General features: G+C 36.9%; 1 protein-coding gene and 1 long non-coding RNA gene across 2 annotated transcripts in view; one reads left to right on the forward strand and one right to left on the reverse strand.

The window, feature by feature from the left end:
- Positions 1-17,607, reverse strand: part of CACNA2D3 (calcium voltage-gated channel auxiliary subunit alpha2delta 3) — a 755,257-nt gene that overhangs the window by 18,857 nt on the left and 718,793 nt on the right. Inside the window, exon 35 of the mRNA XM_075938900.1 lies at positions 13,883-13,994. Coding sequence (XP_075795015.1) covers positions 13,883-13,994 — 112 coding nt within the window. The remainder of the gene's footprint in view (positions 1-13,882; positions 13,995-17,607) is intronic.
- The window catches only part of LOC142830934 (uncharacterized), a 48,003-nt gene continuing 41,307 nt past the window's right edge, over positions 10,912-17,607 (forward strand). The window contains exons 1-2 of the long non-coding RNA XR_012906496.1: positions 10,912-11,123; positions 13,587-13,687. This is a non-coding gene — a long non-coding RNA (uncharacterized LOC142830934). The remainder of the gene's footprint in view (positions 11,124-13,586; positions 13,688-17,607) is intronic.

Raw genomic sequence — 17,607 nt, forward strand, 5'->3', positions numbered from 1 at the left:
TTGAGGAATTGTTATAGACAAATGATAAAGTACAAGTGAGTGACCTTGTTTTTGCTGATGATGTTGCCCTGCTCCATTCCACACAATGGTTAATGAAAACAAAACAACCCATCTTTTGGCAGACATGGCAAAACAAGTTCATATGTTCATCAACCATGGGAAGACAAAATACATGGCTATCAATATTTCAAAAGCAACCAGCTGAGTTGACAGAGAAACATTAGAAGAAATAAATCCTTCTTATCTGGGGAGCAAAATGTGCTATGGTGGTGGCATCATGCCAGATGTCAAACAATGAATATCAAAAGCAGCAAACAACTTTCAGAAATGTGAACAGATCTGGAAAAGTAGCATGATTGGCATTGTTACAAAAATACATTTTTTTAACTATGGCATCATCTCTGTCCTCTACGGACTAGAGGCATGCAAATCCACAACAGCAACTGATAAGAAGTTAAACTCATTCCAAAGTAATGCCTGTGGAAGATTTTCAGAGTCCACTGAAAATAGTTTATTACAACAGAAGAAATTCTAAATGGAACACTCCACTTTAAAGCTATATATATTTAGGACATAATTTAAGCATGCCACCAACATGACTTCCACATCAAGGGATAACACAGACACCAGATGGAAAGAGAAAAAGAAGGAAGACCTAGACATTGCATAGAACTTCAGAGAAAGAAGCTAAATCCATCAGTACAACATCAGAAGCTTGAAAAGACCAAAATTGCTAGGTGAACTATTCACTGAGTGAAAGAAAGCAAGCAAGAAATAATGATTATTAAGAATATTGTAAACCATATTGCATCCAGACAAACCTGTAGGTTCTTTAAATTTACAAAATGATTTGTCCTGCACAGCTGTCAAGTTTAAGAATGAAATTGTTTTTCTTAGCTAAAGGCTACCAAGTGTTTATAAAACTTACTTCCTTTATAATGCAGAAATCATGAAAATGTAGATGCACGGACCACTTTTGCATTAAATCAATCAGACTATACTAACTCACTGCAATGATTTATTATTAACTGAAAGAAACCTCTTCTTAACCCTAAGGACTGTTCATAACAATGGCTGACTTTAAAAGTTCACTGGAACATTTTCTAGTTTTAAATCAATTTTCTTAATCCAAACAACCTTTAATATATATTACTAATTAACGGAAAATATTATGACATGCGTGCAACATTTGAAAAGGCCTACCATTTAAAAACCATCCTCATAGTATGTAAGCTATCCCTATCAATCAATTATTATGAATGATATTGTTGAAAATGTTTAATGTTTTAAGGTATGGTGTATTTGCTTTTTACTAGGAACAATCGGCTTCATTGTGCACCCATGATCAGAGGACAGATGGGACATTCTGCATACAGATCACACTCCTCCCATGCACTATATATTATCAGTCACCTCCAAAGTATCCCTGTTTTCCTGAGCAGGAAGATAGAATCTTTATGGAGATCACCCAGGAGGAGAGCACAAAAAAGCCAATGGCCATGCCAATGGACTTTAGTGCCAAAACGAACGGAGCACAAAGCCAACATAATGCCACTGGGATTTGCAAAATTTAGGGAGGGGTCAAGTGGCCAGTTCTGTGAGGGATAAACTTTGCCCTCGTAGTGGAACAGTTGGACACAGATATCTTCAAGGACAACCCCAAGGCAATTTCCTCCTCCTTGCTTTATTTTTGCTGGCTCTTCCATTCTGTGTCATCATTCTAAATGGAAAGATATGTATAAACCAATCTCAGGGGTGCTGACAGCCTTGCTGGGATGCTGGGCAAGTTGAGGGGGCCCCGTTCTATGCTCCCAGAAGGGGTGGAGCAGTTTGGATAGAAGGGGGAGAAGTGCATCAACTGGAGCACATTGCACCGAGTCCCTTCCCCAGGAGCCCTGAGAACCGCTCAGAGGATACGGCACAGTACTCCAGCAATGATTTAAAGGGCCCAGGGCTTTGGCCACTGCTGCGCCTGTAGTAGTAGTGACAGCGACCAGGATCCCCAACCCCTTTTGAATTGCCATGCCTTGTGCAACTGCCCCTTTTGCCCCCATGTTGGTGGACTTCACCAGTCTGAATCTTGTAAATCCTTACTAATGTGACACTTCCTAATTCTCAAAAAGTTCTGCTTGGAAGGATTTGGCCCTAAATACTTACTTCTAGGGGAATTCTGCAGGAAAAAGAAATCTGGGCACATTATTTTTAAATTTTGGAAAATTCTGCATTGTCTGTCAAAATAATGCAATATAATCATACCCAATTCAATTACTTTGGTAATGTGTTTGAAAATACCTGTCAGCAAGTATGCCTATCAGAGTATGGACAACAATAAAGGTTCCCCACAGACCAGAGAATTAAAGAATTCCTTATAACAACCTAGTTCAGTTTCTCTGTTATGCTTCTATAGCGTGCCTCAGTCGGTGTGTGTTACACATGCCAGATGGGCACACCTTGGGGGAAAACTCTGCTCCAGTCTCAGATACCAAAATCCCCCTTCAGTCCTCCAGAGCCTAGGGTTGCAAAGAGAGAAACAGCTTGATGCTGGATCTTGGGTTTGTACAAATTTTCCTGCGTACTGCCTCCTTCCTTTAGAATGTGCTAGGAATTGCAGTTGCCTGGAAACTTCCAGCTTCCTCCAACCCCTGGCAGAGTCCTGTATTTGCAAGCAGCGTCCTGTATTTGCAGCCTCTTGTGGTGACCAACAGCTCTGCAATACAAACTCCAGGGCAAAAAATTAAATTCCGCACAGAACATTAATTCTGTGCAAATTCTACATTGCACAGTAGGACAGAACTCCCTTAGGAGTAAATGTTTCATTGGATGGAGTAGGATTGGGAATGGGAATCAAGATGGGAAGCCTGTTCACAAATTGAGGATCCTCTATATTTCCACTCTCTCATAACCTACCTCCTTCTTCCTTAGGAGCATGGCTATAGACATCCAACCAATTTAAACTCCCAACCATATACCCTTTTAATTCTGTGAGATGTGTTAGTACATATTATTCATGCAAGTAAGTGAACAGGTAATCAGTATTTCAGACATAATAGGTAAAGTTGCTTGAGCACTAAAGAGACACACACTCAGACTCTACTACTGCAAAGTTATTAGCAATGTGCTTAGTTTTTAAGCATGTAACAAACCTACAACTAGTGTCCTCTTTATATGGGATGGATCAGTCCACATGTTCCAAATGACAGAATTAAATGGAGTTTGTTCAATTATTATTATTGCTGAGGTATTTTCATTAAAATGTCTTTTACATCTCTGTACTGTAATATAAGACAAGATGTAGGACACCTTCCATGCAGCACACTGGTAACCTTGACAACACACAAGAGGTGCTTAGGCACATGCTAATAAGAAAAATTTCCCAGTCACACAAAGAAATAGTGCATTAAGAAAGGAATTTCCTTTTTAAGTTCACAAAATAAATTGTCATGGTCAGACATTTTATTTAAACATTAAGTATATAGTGTTTCAAGCAGTTTCTCTCTGACCCACAGGGCTTATTTAATTCACTAGCTTTTCAAGCTAAGCAAATGGAAGAAGAATCACAGCTAACAAACACAGATTTGTATGGCTTTGACAACTCAATAGGCAATCTTAGATATATTATCTGAACAAGTGACAAAGAGATGTCTTAACATGATCCAGAAGTCCCTTGGCAGACTGTGACCAAGGAGACAAACATGAATTAAGAAAATACAAAAACAGAAGGAAAATGAAATGCTATCTTTTAGGTAATATATTGTAAAGTTAAACAGCTATTATGATACTGAACCTAACACACAAATAAAGAAGTTCCAAAATGCTTTCTGTTGGAATCTTTCAATTTTTTTTTTAAATACAGGTTGGAAACTGTCCATGGGAGTGTGATGCTAATAAACGGAAAGTAAGTATACACTGTCTGGTAATTTATATATGTGCTGCTTCCTTATTTCATATTACTTCAAAAGTTCTTTAAGTTCCACCTACATGACAAATATTATCATCTCTGTTGCTTTTGGAAAGAAAAGGAAATTATCTCACTGTACAATTGAAGGAGGCTTGGTTAATGATATACAGTAAATACAAAGATGTGTAATAAACAGTTTTTGTCATTTAGATTGAATAATTTTATTCACTTTGTAAGGAGAGAATCAGAAAAAATTTCCGTATGGAATCAGTTTGAAATTCCATTTTGGGTGGACTTAATGATGATCTTGGGAATATTGTGTATGTTCATTTCACCACACACACAGAGAAACAAAAATATTATATTTCCATTGAAATCATCAAAATTTACAGATAGGCTAAGAAAAATGGTGCTTCATAACTTACTTGTTTGACTTAAGGATCTTTTCTTTGCCTATTTTCATACATGATGTTGACAACTTTTGTTTTAACAATTATAAAACTTTAACTTTTTGACTCTCAAAGTCTATAATAATTAAATATTTACTGTCTGACTCTCTCAGAATCATACCAACTTACAATTTTCGACAACTCTGAAAATGTAAATGATTTAAGAAATTTAAGAAATCCTAAAAAGAAACACTGACATTATCTATCAAAAATATTTAAAAAATCTAATTCAGCCAAGCTTTCTTAAGAACTTTCCTATTATCGTGCAGGTCCTACGCATACAAAACACCTGCAAACATCTAAGAGGGTTCTGCATGGGCAATGACTACGAGGCAGATTTGATTCTGGAAATCATTGTGCTAGAGGACAGCATTCTTATCTCCTCTTTAGGGTCTAAAATCACAGATTATTCCTACTGCAGAGAGTTTTTGGTCAGTGGGCTTTATTTATGGCACACTGGATAAACTCCCGTGATTCACTAAATATACATAGGACCAGTGTTTCTCTACAGGGTCTGCAAAACCACTTTGAGAAACATGCTAACTGGCCGTGTCAGTTTGTTTACTTACTAGTGCCATGGCCACAGAGCCTTGCGGCTCCCATTGGCTCCGGTTCACCTTTTGCAGCCAAGGGGAGCCGTGGGAAATGGCTCCTCTTGGCTGCAAACGGCAAACCAGAGCGAATGGGATCTACGAGGCTTTGTGGCTGTGTCACCAGTAAGTAAACAAACCAGCACGGCCAGTTAGCATGTTTCTCAAAGTGGTTTCACAGACTATTTTGAGAAATACTAGAGGAAAATAGTCATTATATTTTCTCCATTAGCAATTTTTAAAAATATCACTGATATACAGATTTTATCCCCTACCTGCTGTTTTTAAAATAAAAATTTAATGAAATAACAAAAATACCCCACCCTCCTCAAAAGAATCCAACAACGACAAAGTATAGTGTAACCTTAAGAGTTATTAGTTCCATCTTAAAAACAGAATTGGTATTTGAATTAGAAAATATATTTTTATTCTATAAGGGTATGTCTACACTTGCACCCTACTTCGAACTAGGGATGCAAATGCAGGCATTCGAAATAGTCAATGAAGCAGGGATTTAAATATCCCAGGCTTCATTAGTATGATCTTACCGGCGCACTAGTTTGAATCACAGCTGATCCGAACCAGGAAGTGAGCGCCGGGACACATTTGTTCGAACCAAACTCCTTGGTTCGAACTAACGTTACTCCTCATTTTTTCATTTAAATCTCCGCTTCACTATTTCGAATGCCTGCATTTGCATCCCTAGTTTGAACTAGGGTGCAAGTGTAGACATATCCTAACTCAGTATTACCCTGATTTATATACTATTGTTTCAATTGGCAAGTTTAAAATAAACAAATACAAAATTATACACAAACCCATTAGCAATCCACTGATTTCCCTTTTTACAGGATCTCAAGTTGGGTTCTCATTTACACTAAGGCCATTTTACATTGCTCTGCTGCCCAGTCAGTGTCAAGGGGTTTAATGTAAATGAAATCTGACCCCTACATCTCCACAATGAACTCCTAAGGAAGTGTGCAAAACTCTGAACTCCCCCTGAAAAGTCAATGTTAATTCAAATCAATGAGTGTTAAAGGTGATTAGCCTATTTTTTATCATTTCCACTGCAACCAGTGAGAAATGTGGGTATAGCACATTTCCTTCTCAGCTTCAACACAGGTCAAAGCCATTCATTTGTCTGTCAGATATACCCACACACTAGAGTATATTTGGCATGTCTGCTGAAAAAAGCAACTATATAAAGCCTACAACGTAACATCATCTATAAGGAATGGTTTCTTTTGCCTATGATCCTTTAAGATGAATATGGTAAAATTAATAAGAAGCAAAACTACTTCTGAAGAGCTATTTTACCATCAAACCCACTCCTGGAATCCATGGGGATTCCTCATATATTAATGAATTGCTTCAACAGCAAAAAAAATTGGGCCTTCGTGTTTTTCTTGTTTTATGTCGCCAGCTGATTATGAAGAAGTAAACTAATTCCATCTCAAAAGGCAAATTATTATTTATTCCATGGAAAACTAAACTGCATATTGATTTAAATATTTGAAGCAAGATTAAGCGCAACAGTTTGGTAAGCTTCCATCATATAAAAATGCAGAAGTATTTAACAAATTATGTTAAGTCTCAAAATTGAGTGGTTTCAAAAATCATTAAATTTATAATGCCTATAAATTGTACTACTTACACTGAGTAAAATCTGAATCTAAGTTGTGTCTTTTATCACTGCTAAATTAGCACATTTCATGAACAAATCTTAACATTTCTATTAAAAAGTTGCAAAAGCACTCAGTGTGATCCCTAAATTAAATAGAATTCCAATGTCATCTAACTATTCCTATTTGTAAAAAGCAGCAAAAAATACTATCCCTTAAAACCAATAACAACAACTAAACACTTGACTTGACTCTGGTGATTCTCAAGTTGGATAGCTGTGTATTTCTTTCCTTATGACATGAAACATAGCGGTGTGCACTAGAAGCCTATGCAGGGGTTAGTTTACTCACATGTTAGGTGGGGCATATATACAACATAGCTCTTATATCATTCAGTCTCTCCTATCAATGTTAATAGTAATTGTGCATGTAGTAAAACAGGGAAGTTTCATCTTCCATAAAAAGCAAACAATTAAAAAACACATCCCTATTCAAGAAAATACTTGTGCTTAAGTACTATTGAAGTCAAACACACGCTGAAGTGCTTTCCTGAAATTGGAATGGTACAGACACATTTATCTGGTTTCCTGGTGAAAAACAGAAAAAAAAAAGTTTGCTTTTATTTACATTTCTCTACCTCATCAACCTTATGCCCCCAAAATCACAATTGCAATGGGAATATTTCCTCAAGAGTTTGCCACCATGCCGTTAGTCTCTAGGACCAAATCCTGCTGCAGCTGAAATTCATGGAAGTTCTACCTTTCATAGAATGATAGAATGTAGGACTGGAAGAGACCTTGAGAGGTCATCTAGTCAAGTCTTCAAACTCCTAACAGGACCAAGCATTATCTAAGACCATCCATGACAGGTGTTTGTCTAACCTGCTCTTAAAAACCTACAATGATGGAAATTCCACAACCTCCCTAGGCAATTTAGTCCAGTGCTTAATCACCCTAACAAGATGTTTTTTCTAATGTGCAACCTAAACTTCCTTTGTTTCACTTTGGGTCCATCACTTTTTGTCCTATCATGAGAGGTGAAGGAGAACAATTTTTCTCCCTCCTTGTAACAACACTTTCTGTTTTTGAAAAAAGGTTATCATGTTCCTTCTGAGTCTTCTCTTTTCCAGATTAAGCAAGCCCCATTTTTTCAATATTGCCTCACTGGTTATGTTTTCTAGATCATTGATCATTTTTGTTGCTCTTCTCTGGACTTCCTTCAATTTGTCCATATCTTTCCTGAAACGTGGCATCCAAAACTGGACACAGTACTCCAGTTGAGGCCTCATCAGTGTAGAGTAGGACAAAATATTTCTCATGTCTTGCTTACCACACTACTGTTAACACACAAAAGATGTTCACTTTTCTTGTAACTGTGTTACATTGTTGACTCATATTTAACTTGTGGTCACCAATGACCCCTCGCTCCTTTCAGTAGTACTCTTTCCCATTTTGTATATGTGAAACTGATAGCTCGTTCCTAAATGGAATACTTTGCATTTATCTTTATCATCCTATTCACTTCAGACCATTTCTCCAGTTTGTCCAGATCATTTTGAGTTTTAATCCTATTGTCCAAAGTACTTGCAAACTCTCCCAACTTGGTATCATCTGTAAACGTCATATGTCATTATTCAAATCACTGATGAAGATAATGAACAGAATCAGACCCAAAACTGATCCTTGCAGAACCCCACTCATTATTCTCTGCCAGCATGACTGTAAACCACTGAAAAATTATTCTCCAGGAATGTTTATTCCAAACAATTTTGCACCCATCTTAAAGTAGCTGCATCTAGATTGCATTTCTCTAATTTGTTTATGAGATGGTTATGCAAGAAAGTATTAAAAACCTTACTGAAGTCAATATTTACCATCTCTTCTGTTTTCCCCCATCCACAAGGCTTGTTTCCCTGTCAAAGTAAGCTATTAGGTGGGTTTGACATGATTAATATTTGACGAATCCATACTTATCACCTTTTTATCTTTCAGATGTTTGCAAATGGATTCCTTAATTATTTGTTCCCTTATCTTACAAATCAACAGGAGGCAGCCCAGGCCCTTGACTTGTAGCCAAGTCCAATGTGTCATAACAGTATCTGACAAAGTAGGGTAAGGGCCTGTTTTTCAAATTAGCATGCATGTGACTGACTCCTAATTGCTTACACAATTTACCACAATTACATGTGCAAATTTGGAAGCTGTGGTTTCAAATGGTTGCATTTGTCTACTCTGTCACAGTAAATGCATACACGTAATTTTGAAAATATGACGCAAATCAAATGCCTAGATAATAACAAGAAGAAGTATTTGCTACACATACTAGAATAGGAGATCTCTCCCTTTTCAAAAGTCGCTGAATTTATACCAAAATGAATGCTATATCTCTAAATGAAGCTAACAAAATTAGCAGAATTTTAATACAAAATGCCTACAAAATAATTAGATTAGAAAGGACACCACTTTATCAGCAGGGGTATACTGGAAAAGTTTGATACTGGCATGTTTATTAAATTCTAGCACCATAAATGTTATCTTCCTCTCTAAGTTATAATAATAAACACTTTGCACTTTAAGGGACCTTTCATCCAAGTAGTTCAAAGCGTTATATAAACATCAATTAAGCCTCACAATCCCCATGTGATGTAGGCGAAGAACATAGCAGAAGCCAAAAAATAATATTGTAGTCAACTGAAACTCATGTCGAATTTGGGTGGACAGAATATAAAATAGAATTTGGTTATGCAATTGAGGTAACACCATATTTTTGTGAATAGGGTTGTGAGTTGCTTATTAAGTCTCTGCATCTCAGTTTAATCTCACCCCCAAACAGCATAGTGCCCCTTAAAAACCGTGCTCAGGGTTTTGGACACAGTGCATTTCTGACTCAGAGGGAAGCGTGCTGCCTACCACTGATAAATCAATATTTCTTTTAAACAACAATTTCCAATACTGCAGCTGCTTCTTATTCAGTGGAACATTTAACAGTCTGTCATTTGAAACACAACACGGTATGTGTGTGCGTGCGCATGTTTGTATAAGAAAGAAATAGCTTACTGGAAAATATGAAAATGTTTCATGTACTCTTGTTGACAATCTCAAATGCCCAGAAAATATGGGCTGACTTGTTTTTGATTGCTGTTACAATAACAGATTAATGTAATAATCAGTGGAATATTGAATGTCAAAAAATTATTGGTTAAGGCAGCCAAACCCTGACCCTAATGACATTCTTATGTTAATTTTTGTTTTCTTTTAGGCTCCTACTTTCTCAATAAAACCTATATTTTTAAAACATTTTTAAAACTGAAAATTGTCCTGAAGAACATTTCTTTTATAACAAGTTTACACATACTAAATTATATTATATATAAATACACATATTTAGTATCTGATCCAAAGTCCATTGAAGTCAATAGACATCTTTTCACTGACATAAATGGACTTTTAAACAAGCCCACTGCATTAGGCGAGTTATTTATGGATGACCAGGTTATTATTTTATATAGACCTTTACATTATATCATATACACCAGCACTTTGATTTTAATTCATGTGCCTATCATTCAAGTTTATTTGAAAATTTTATATAACCCAATTATAGCCTTTAAACTGGATTGGTAACTATTCATTTGGACTCAATCGTGCAAGGTACTAAGGACCCTGGTGAGTTAATAAGGCTGGTCTACACTAAAGAGGAAAGTCGACTTAAGATATGCAACTCCAGCTACATTAATTATGTAGCTTGAGTTGAAGTATCTTAAATAGTGTTTTGGCACGAGCCACACAGTGGGAGGCCGACAGGAGCACATGCCCCTGTCAACTTCCCTTACTCCTCCTGAGGAGCAGGACTACTGGAGCTGACGGGAGTACCCTCTCACAGTTCAAATTAGTATGTTTTCACTAGACGCACTAGTCCTCGCTCTTCTCTGTAGTGTATCAAGCCCTAAAAGTTGAGAGCACATTACAACATGCAGGAATAGCTATTTGATTTTTGCTTTGAGTATGCTGTTTTCATAAGTTAGTATTTGTGCTAAGTGATTGTTTTTGTAAGTCAAATAATATTGCTTCATTTCACTGACAGGTTGACCAAAACATTTATAAAACCAGAAAAAGGCTTAAATGAGTCACTTGTGGTGCAAATCTTCTTGCAGTGTAACAGTTGCAATACCAAATCGAATTCTTGCGTAAATAGCTATGGCATTTTCACTTTCCCTTAATGTCCTTGAAACCAAAAACTATTCACGTGACTCACGTGACAATTAAACAGAGTTGGGAATACCATTGGAATAAATTTGTGATGTATATTCAACTGAATATTTGCAAATAACTTTTTCAGTATTTACCCTGCTCGATAGGTATACTGTCAATGTGTAAAATAAATACACTCATTTAGGGCCTGATCCAGCTCACATTAGAACCAATGAAATATCTCCCATTGACTCTGTGGGAGCTGGATTCAACCCTTAGTGCCTAATAAAGGAAGCAATGTGAACCCTCAAGTCCCACTGAAGGCAGTAGAATGAGGACAATCAGCACCGTGTAATATTGGACCCTTTCTTGAAGTAAGTGAGACACTACTCTTAAATTAAAACTATTAAGCAATAAACTTTGCTGTAAAAGTATTTACTGTACTGATACCATGAAACTGAGAAATGGGTCATAAGATGTAGGCACACGAAAGACTTCGGGTCAAATTCCTTTGCTGTTCTGTGGGAAAGCTGCTTGAATTATAGCAAAACATTTGTTAACCAATGCAGTCTACAATCTCAGATGCACTTTGTAGATTACTAATGACAGTTAGTGGGTAAACTGCATAACAAAGTGTGTTCCCATGAGAATCTAACAATTCTTTGGGATTATTTCACTACAGTTTGCCATGGCTTGTGGAGAAAAATAATGGCTGCCTTGAGATCAGTTGGTTACTGACATAGATTTGGTTGTGGTGGTTTTTTGTTTTGTTTTGTTTTGTTCCACTGTGGAACATAAAATGTTTTTCTACGAAAATCATCTTAGCACATTATTTTTAAAATACTATAATTTTCACTGAACTCAGTTTCCAACTCATTGCTGTCCAAGTCTTGCAGAATTATGTTATTTTTGAAAGTTACTCCCTTTGCCCTGAAATTACCTACATAGCCTGAAATCTGCTCTTGTAAAATTAATCTCTTTGAATGGAATCAAGCCTTTTTGCAAATTTAAACAAAATGTATGTGATAAAATAATGTGTTAGGAATATCCTTTGAGCAATGCTAATAAAGTAATACCATTTTAATTTTACATTGTTGGCATCAGGCATGATATAGCATTATAACAGTAAGTGGTGTTTGAAATGTGGAAATGTAATGGCTTTTATTTCTTGAGTTAGTACTTTTCATGCAGTTAGACCTATCGTTACAATAAAAATGTTCTGCGGGATTAGTTTATAAAGTAAGACTACTTCTGTCACCAAAAACCTTATAAAAATAAAAACTTAAAAAAAATAACAAATAGTCTAGTAGCATCTTAATGACTAACAAAACATGTAGATGGTATCATGACAGGACAAGTGGGTTGTGCCCACAAAAGCTCACGATACCATGTACATGTTTTGTTAGTCTTTAAGGTGCTACTAGACTATTTCTTGTATTTTAAGTTTTTCCTGTTACAGACTAACTTGGCTACCCCCTGAAGCTTATAAAAAGAATTGCTCTTCCACAACTGCAATAGTTCCTTATAACTAAGATAACCAGAAGTGAACTAGAAATGAATATTTATTTTCAGCTCTTTTTAAATCTTCCAAAAGCTTTGGGGTGACCAAAATGCACCCTTCATCCTCAAGTTCTACAATATAGCCCTTAGCAGTTGTCATCCTTAATAGGCAGGTATAGCCCAGAGATAAAGATTCCACCATGAGATCAGGTATCTTGAGCCAAGTGGTCTGTGCTCATGGTCTGTGCTCAGATCAAAATAGAAAATATTAAGTCCCAAGACTTGCAATTTCCATCTTTGTACTAAAATTGTGTGATGCTGAAATCTTTTGTAAATTAAAAATTTCTCTTAAGCTTCTGACAAGTTGTTAATTTGTCCTTATATATGTTAAAGTGTGGATAATTCTGGCATACTATCTGGCTGACCTCCACAATGAGTGTGTGAATCAAACCTAACATTTTATTTGCTAGCTCCAACATTATGCTGGCCACATTGCTGTATCTGCTTCATCCTTTGTCAGATTAGGAAGGGTTTTTTTTTTGTAAGATGCTCATCTTATTACAAAGCATGTATATTGAAATGGGTTGAAATAAATGTTCAGAGTGAAATCCTACAAAGCACCCCCTGATTTCAGTTAGGCTAGGGTTCTTAGTTACTTAGTTGCATATTGGTTTGGGATGGAGGAGGAAAGCTGTAACAGTTTCTGTCTGAACCAAATAAATCAAAGAAAGTAGGGGTTTGATTGCTCTAATTCTTCTTGATATTTCTGTGTTAAAAGGGATACTATTGTAAATATTAATGTGTTTTGTGATAATGATCTCTCAGAATCAGAAAAGTTAATTAGAAAACAGAAGCTATCATTAAGTATACAAAATAGGTATCATTTGCAATAACTAAACAATGCTGTATTTATATTGATTAGTGACATTTCTTATTACAGTTGCATCAATTTAGAGAAACACCGAATGCAATTAACATATTACTTTGGAGCCTGAGAAGGTCTTTTAACCCTGTGAAGAACTACTCTACTATAGAACTATTACTCTACTATAGAAATAGTATTAGTGACTGAGGGATGTCTAATGTGTGCCAGACTTGTCCATTGCCAGTTCAGCTCCCCTTCACTAAAGCTTGGGAAAACATCTTTATTCCTCTCTCATGCTTTTCAGTTTAACAACTCCAATATGGGGAGAGAGGGTTGGAAAGTCAAGCAGAGCAAACAGATACCACTACATCAAATGCCGGTGAAATTCCTAACTTGTTTTTGCTTGCAGGACAACTAACTGCCTTAACCTTTCATTTGTACTTAAATCAGTAAATAATTCTCCCTTGTTTAGGATCTTCCAAAAGTCTGGTCTCCAATCATTGACATAAAACTTATACCACTGCAAAGAACTTCTTCAGTCAAAAGAAGCCTGGATCTACCCAGCATTTTTTGGTACAGTACAATATTCCTTGCTTTAATTTCAGAACATTAAATGTTTGCATGACGGCTACACTACCATGAGAAAAGGCATCCAGTCATTGATGGTTAGACAAAACATAATGTAAAAGCTAGAACTGCATACCCTTCAACATAACTCAGTTGAACTGGTTTGTCAAAACCATTGTATAAAAAATTGAAAGTGCTTACTTGAAACAGTCATCACAAGCAATGTTCCCCATGGTCTCCTTTATAGTGCGTTCAGAAACAAAAGCTGGATATTCAGTATCACAAGGCTCTAGGGTTTGTTTCAATCTCTGGGCTATAGGCATATAAAATATCTTAATGTTACTTGGGAAGAACAACACACAACGTTCTCAACAATGTGAGCTACTGTACCAAACAGCTTACAGTGAATGTAAATGTTACTCAGCTTCTGCCACCCTGTGATATTTTCTAGGCAGTGCATATTGCTTTTTTTTTTTTTTTTAAATTAACAAGACCCTTTTGTCTGGGAAACATAAGTTTGTAAGACATAATGAGTCACCCTCAGCCAAGCTAGTTATCATTTATGACAATACTTTATTTTCACATTGTGGATAGATTCAAGATAAACTAACTGCTGCTTTTCTGTTTCAAGTGTGCACATCTAACTTCTCATTCTCCTTAACAATTGTATTTAAATATATTTGCTGAGTACCCCTAATTAAGGTACTAGACATTCAATTAAAGTCACTATATCATTTCTGCGGAAGGTGAGCTTGAAGACTTTGCATTGCCTCAGAACTCACAAAGAAAAAACAAATTCAATCTTGCCAAGAAGTGATGCTTAGTTTTTGGGTCTGTATTTTCTGTCGCTTCCCCCCTCTTTAACATAATAATACTTAATTTTCCACAGCATTTTTCATCCATAGATCCCTCAAAGTGCTTTTCAAGGGAGGGTAAATGTCACTATTCCCATTTTATAAATGGGGCAATTGAGGCACAGAGCAGTGATGTGACTTGTTCCTGGTCAAAGCACAGGACAGTGACAGAGCTGGGAGTAGAATGTAGGTCTCGTTACTCTTCTAGTGACTCATTCATTGGACTATATTTTCCAGTTCACATATGGAAACACAATCATTTGATCTATCTTTAACTAATTGCCATGTGGGAAAACTGGCTATCAACTCTGCAAAGACAGAGTACACAGAATAGGCTCATGGACTCCAGAGTTTCTCCACTCAAGACAGCTTTAGAGCCAATGTTAACCTACTGAAGATTAGTTTGAGAAAATCTGGGAGCTCAAGATTGGCTGCATCAAGTGAGGGGCATGAGTGGAGGGCAATCTCTTACTGGGAGGGGTAGGGGAATCACTAGAGCTCAGCAAATCCATAGATACCTACTTTATATCTATGGGTATCCACACCCATGGCTCATTTTTGTGGATACGGACAGAAATTTTATATCTAGTAGGCTACGTTTAGACTACAGCCTTCTTTCAGAAAAAGCTTTTTTCCCCGAAGAGACCTTCTGAAAAAAACTTCTTCTGAAACAGCGCGTCCACACTGCCAAAGTGCATCGAAAAAGCGATCTGCTTTTTCGAAAGAGAGCATCCAGACTGAATGGACGCTCTTTCACATGTAAGCTGTGATTGCTATGGATGGAATAGCCACCAGGCCACCTGTGCTTTTTCCTCTTTCCTCTCCTTCTGAAAGAACTCGCTCTTCCCCGTCCACACACGCCTTTTTGTGAAAGAGCTCTTTCACAAAAACGCTTCTTCCTCCTAGAATGAGGATTACCAATGCCGGAAAAACCCCTCTGTTCTTTCAATTTTCTTGCAGAAGAACGCACTTGCAGTGTGGACATTCCTCAAGTTTTGTCGGAAAAATGGCAGCTTTTCCAACAAAACTCTGTAATGTAGACATACCCTAGAACTCTGCAAATTTGCAGATATCTGCTTTATATCTGAGGGCATCTGCAGATGTGGATGTGCACAGATCATTTTTGCAGATGCACATACCAATGTTGTATCTGCATAGAAATCTAGCAATAATCTTACATTTTAGGGGTTTGCCTGACTCAGGGACTATTTTACTCAGTCTGGCCACCTAGATGAGGTTAACTGGCAAGAAACTGCACCACCATCTTTCCTTCAGGTTCTCTCCATTTGGAACGGTAAATACCTGTTGTCCAGTGTGGTGTGATCCCCACTTATGATTCTGGGGCCCCAGTGTATCAACAGTCCTAGGTTATGAAGAGGCTGCCATGGAATGAAAAGTTTCAGATCTCTCTGATCTTGAGATTAAGGGGCTCAAGATTTAGGAAGCCATCTCCCTTGTCTAATCTGTAAGTGTGTGAGAGCTTATTGGACTTCATGCTGAAGGCAGGACATATTTCTCCTTCCATACAGTTGACAATTTAACTAGTGTTTGGATGTCCATAGTAATGAGAAAAATATACTTGTCATATTTTAGTCAGCAAGGAATTTTACTCTTGCAGGGACTGAAAATCACTATGATCTATGAGACATTGTTAAGAAAAATAAAGCAATTTTTTTGCTACTGCAAGAGTTGTTTGGTTTTAATTTAGTGAGATATATTCAGGATCACTGTAACTCTTCAACATTGCAGAAGGGGCAATGTCGAACTAAGGTAAGCAACTATGAATAGCATAGCTGGAGTCGACATGCCTTAGTTTGAGTTACCATGTCTCCACCGTGGGGGATTGATGGGAGTTCCTCTTTGTTACTAGATCCACTAAATTGACTCACAGGAGATAAGTCCCTACACTGCCAATCTCCCCGTAAAAGTAGACAAGATCTCAGTAGGACTGTGAGAGATGCTGCATCCAAATAAGAACAAATCTCAACTTTTGCTTTTCTGAATACATTTCTTTGGTAATGCAAGCCAAATTTCCAAATGACTGCCAGTTCACCAAATTTTAATTAGGTAAGCTAGCTAGATAAAAATGATAGCTTTTCAATTAGCAGAATGAGGGGGTCATTTCTATACTTCCATTAATTAAAGCAAGTGAGCAGATGAAATGTATAATTACTTATGTCATTTTCAACTAAAATATGAATGAATGTCCCTCATTCACACTGTCTTTATTTGGTAAAGTAATGGTAAAAAAATTAAGGGAAAAAAGAAAATTGCAAGTGGATAATATCAATGGTGTTTGGTACCTAAAGCAGACCTACAAACCAAAGTAGGAATTTATTTCCATAAACATTTACCAATAGAGGAACTAATTATAAAGGCCATCTTTTCATATGTGAGGTTTGCACCATTTGGATAGATTGCATCAGGACTAAAGATGGGTAAATAACTGATCATTTTGTTTTCTGGACTCCACCCCTCAAAAAAATCTATTCAACCCAAACCAAAAATGAAATTTCAGACTTTTTGGTGAATCAAAAGGCAGATGGACACAAGTTTTATTTCAGAATGAATAAAACATTTGTTTTCTGAGCATTTTAAAACTTTTTAATAATGAAAGCAAAGGCTTAGATCCACAAAACCAGAGCAGGTGATGGTAGCCCCACAAATACCAATGGATAGGGCACTCACTTGGGATTTCTGAGAGTCAAGTTTGAATTCCTGCTGGAAAGCTACTACTTGAATTCAGGTCTTCCTGCTTCTAGGGAAGCACCTTTACCACCAAGCTATAGGGTAACCTGGGTCTTCCAGGGTCACATGCTGAAGCTGTTCAATTTCATATAAAATGCTTGATTAGTTATTGGGCCAGAGAAAGTGAAGCACTTTGGTCTGGTGATTAGGCCACCCAGCTAGAATAATTCAAGATGACATGCCTGTGCTAATGACGATTTAATTATTTATACAAAATGGAACAGCTTCAATAGGTGGGACTGAGAGAGATTCACGACAGAATACGCTATAGTCTGATGGAAAGGGCATACATCTCCTAGGATGAGGGAAGGTCACCCAAGTCTT

Source organism: Pelodiscus sinensis, chromosome 11, assembly GCF_049634645.1.
Source record: "Pelodiscus sinensis isolate JC-2024 chromosome 11, ASM4963464v1, whole genome shotgun sequence".
Classification (NCBI taxonomy): Eukaryota; Metazoa; Chordata; order Testudines; family Trionychidae; genus Pelodiscus; species Pelodiscus sinensis.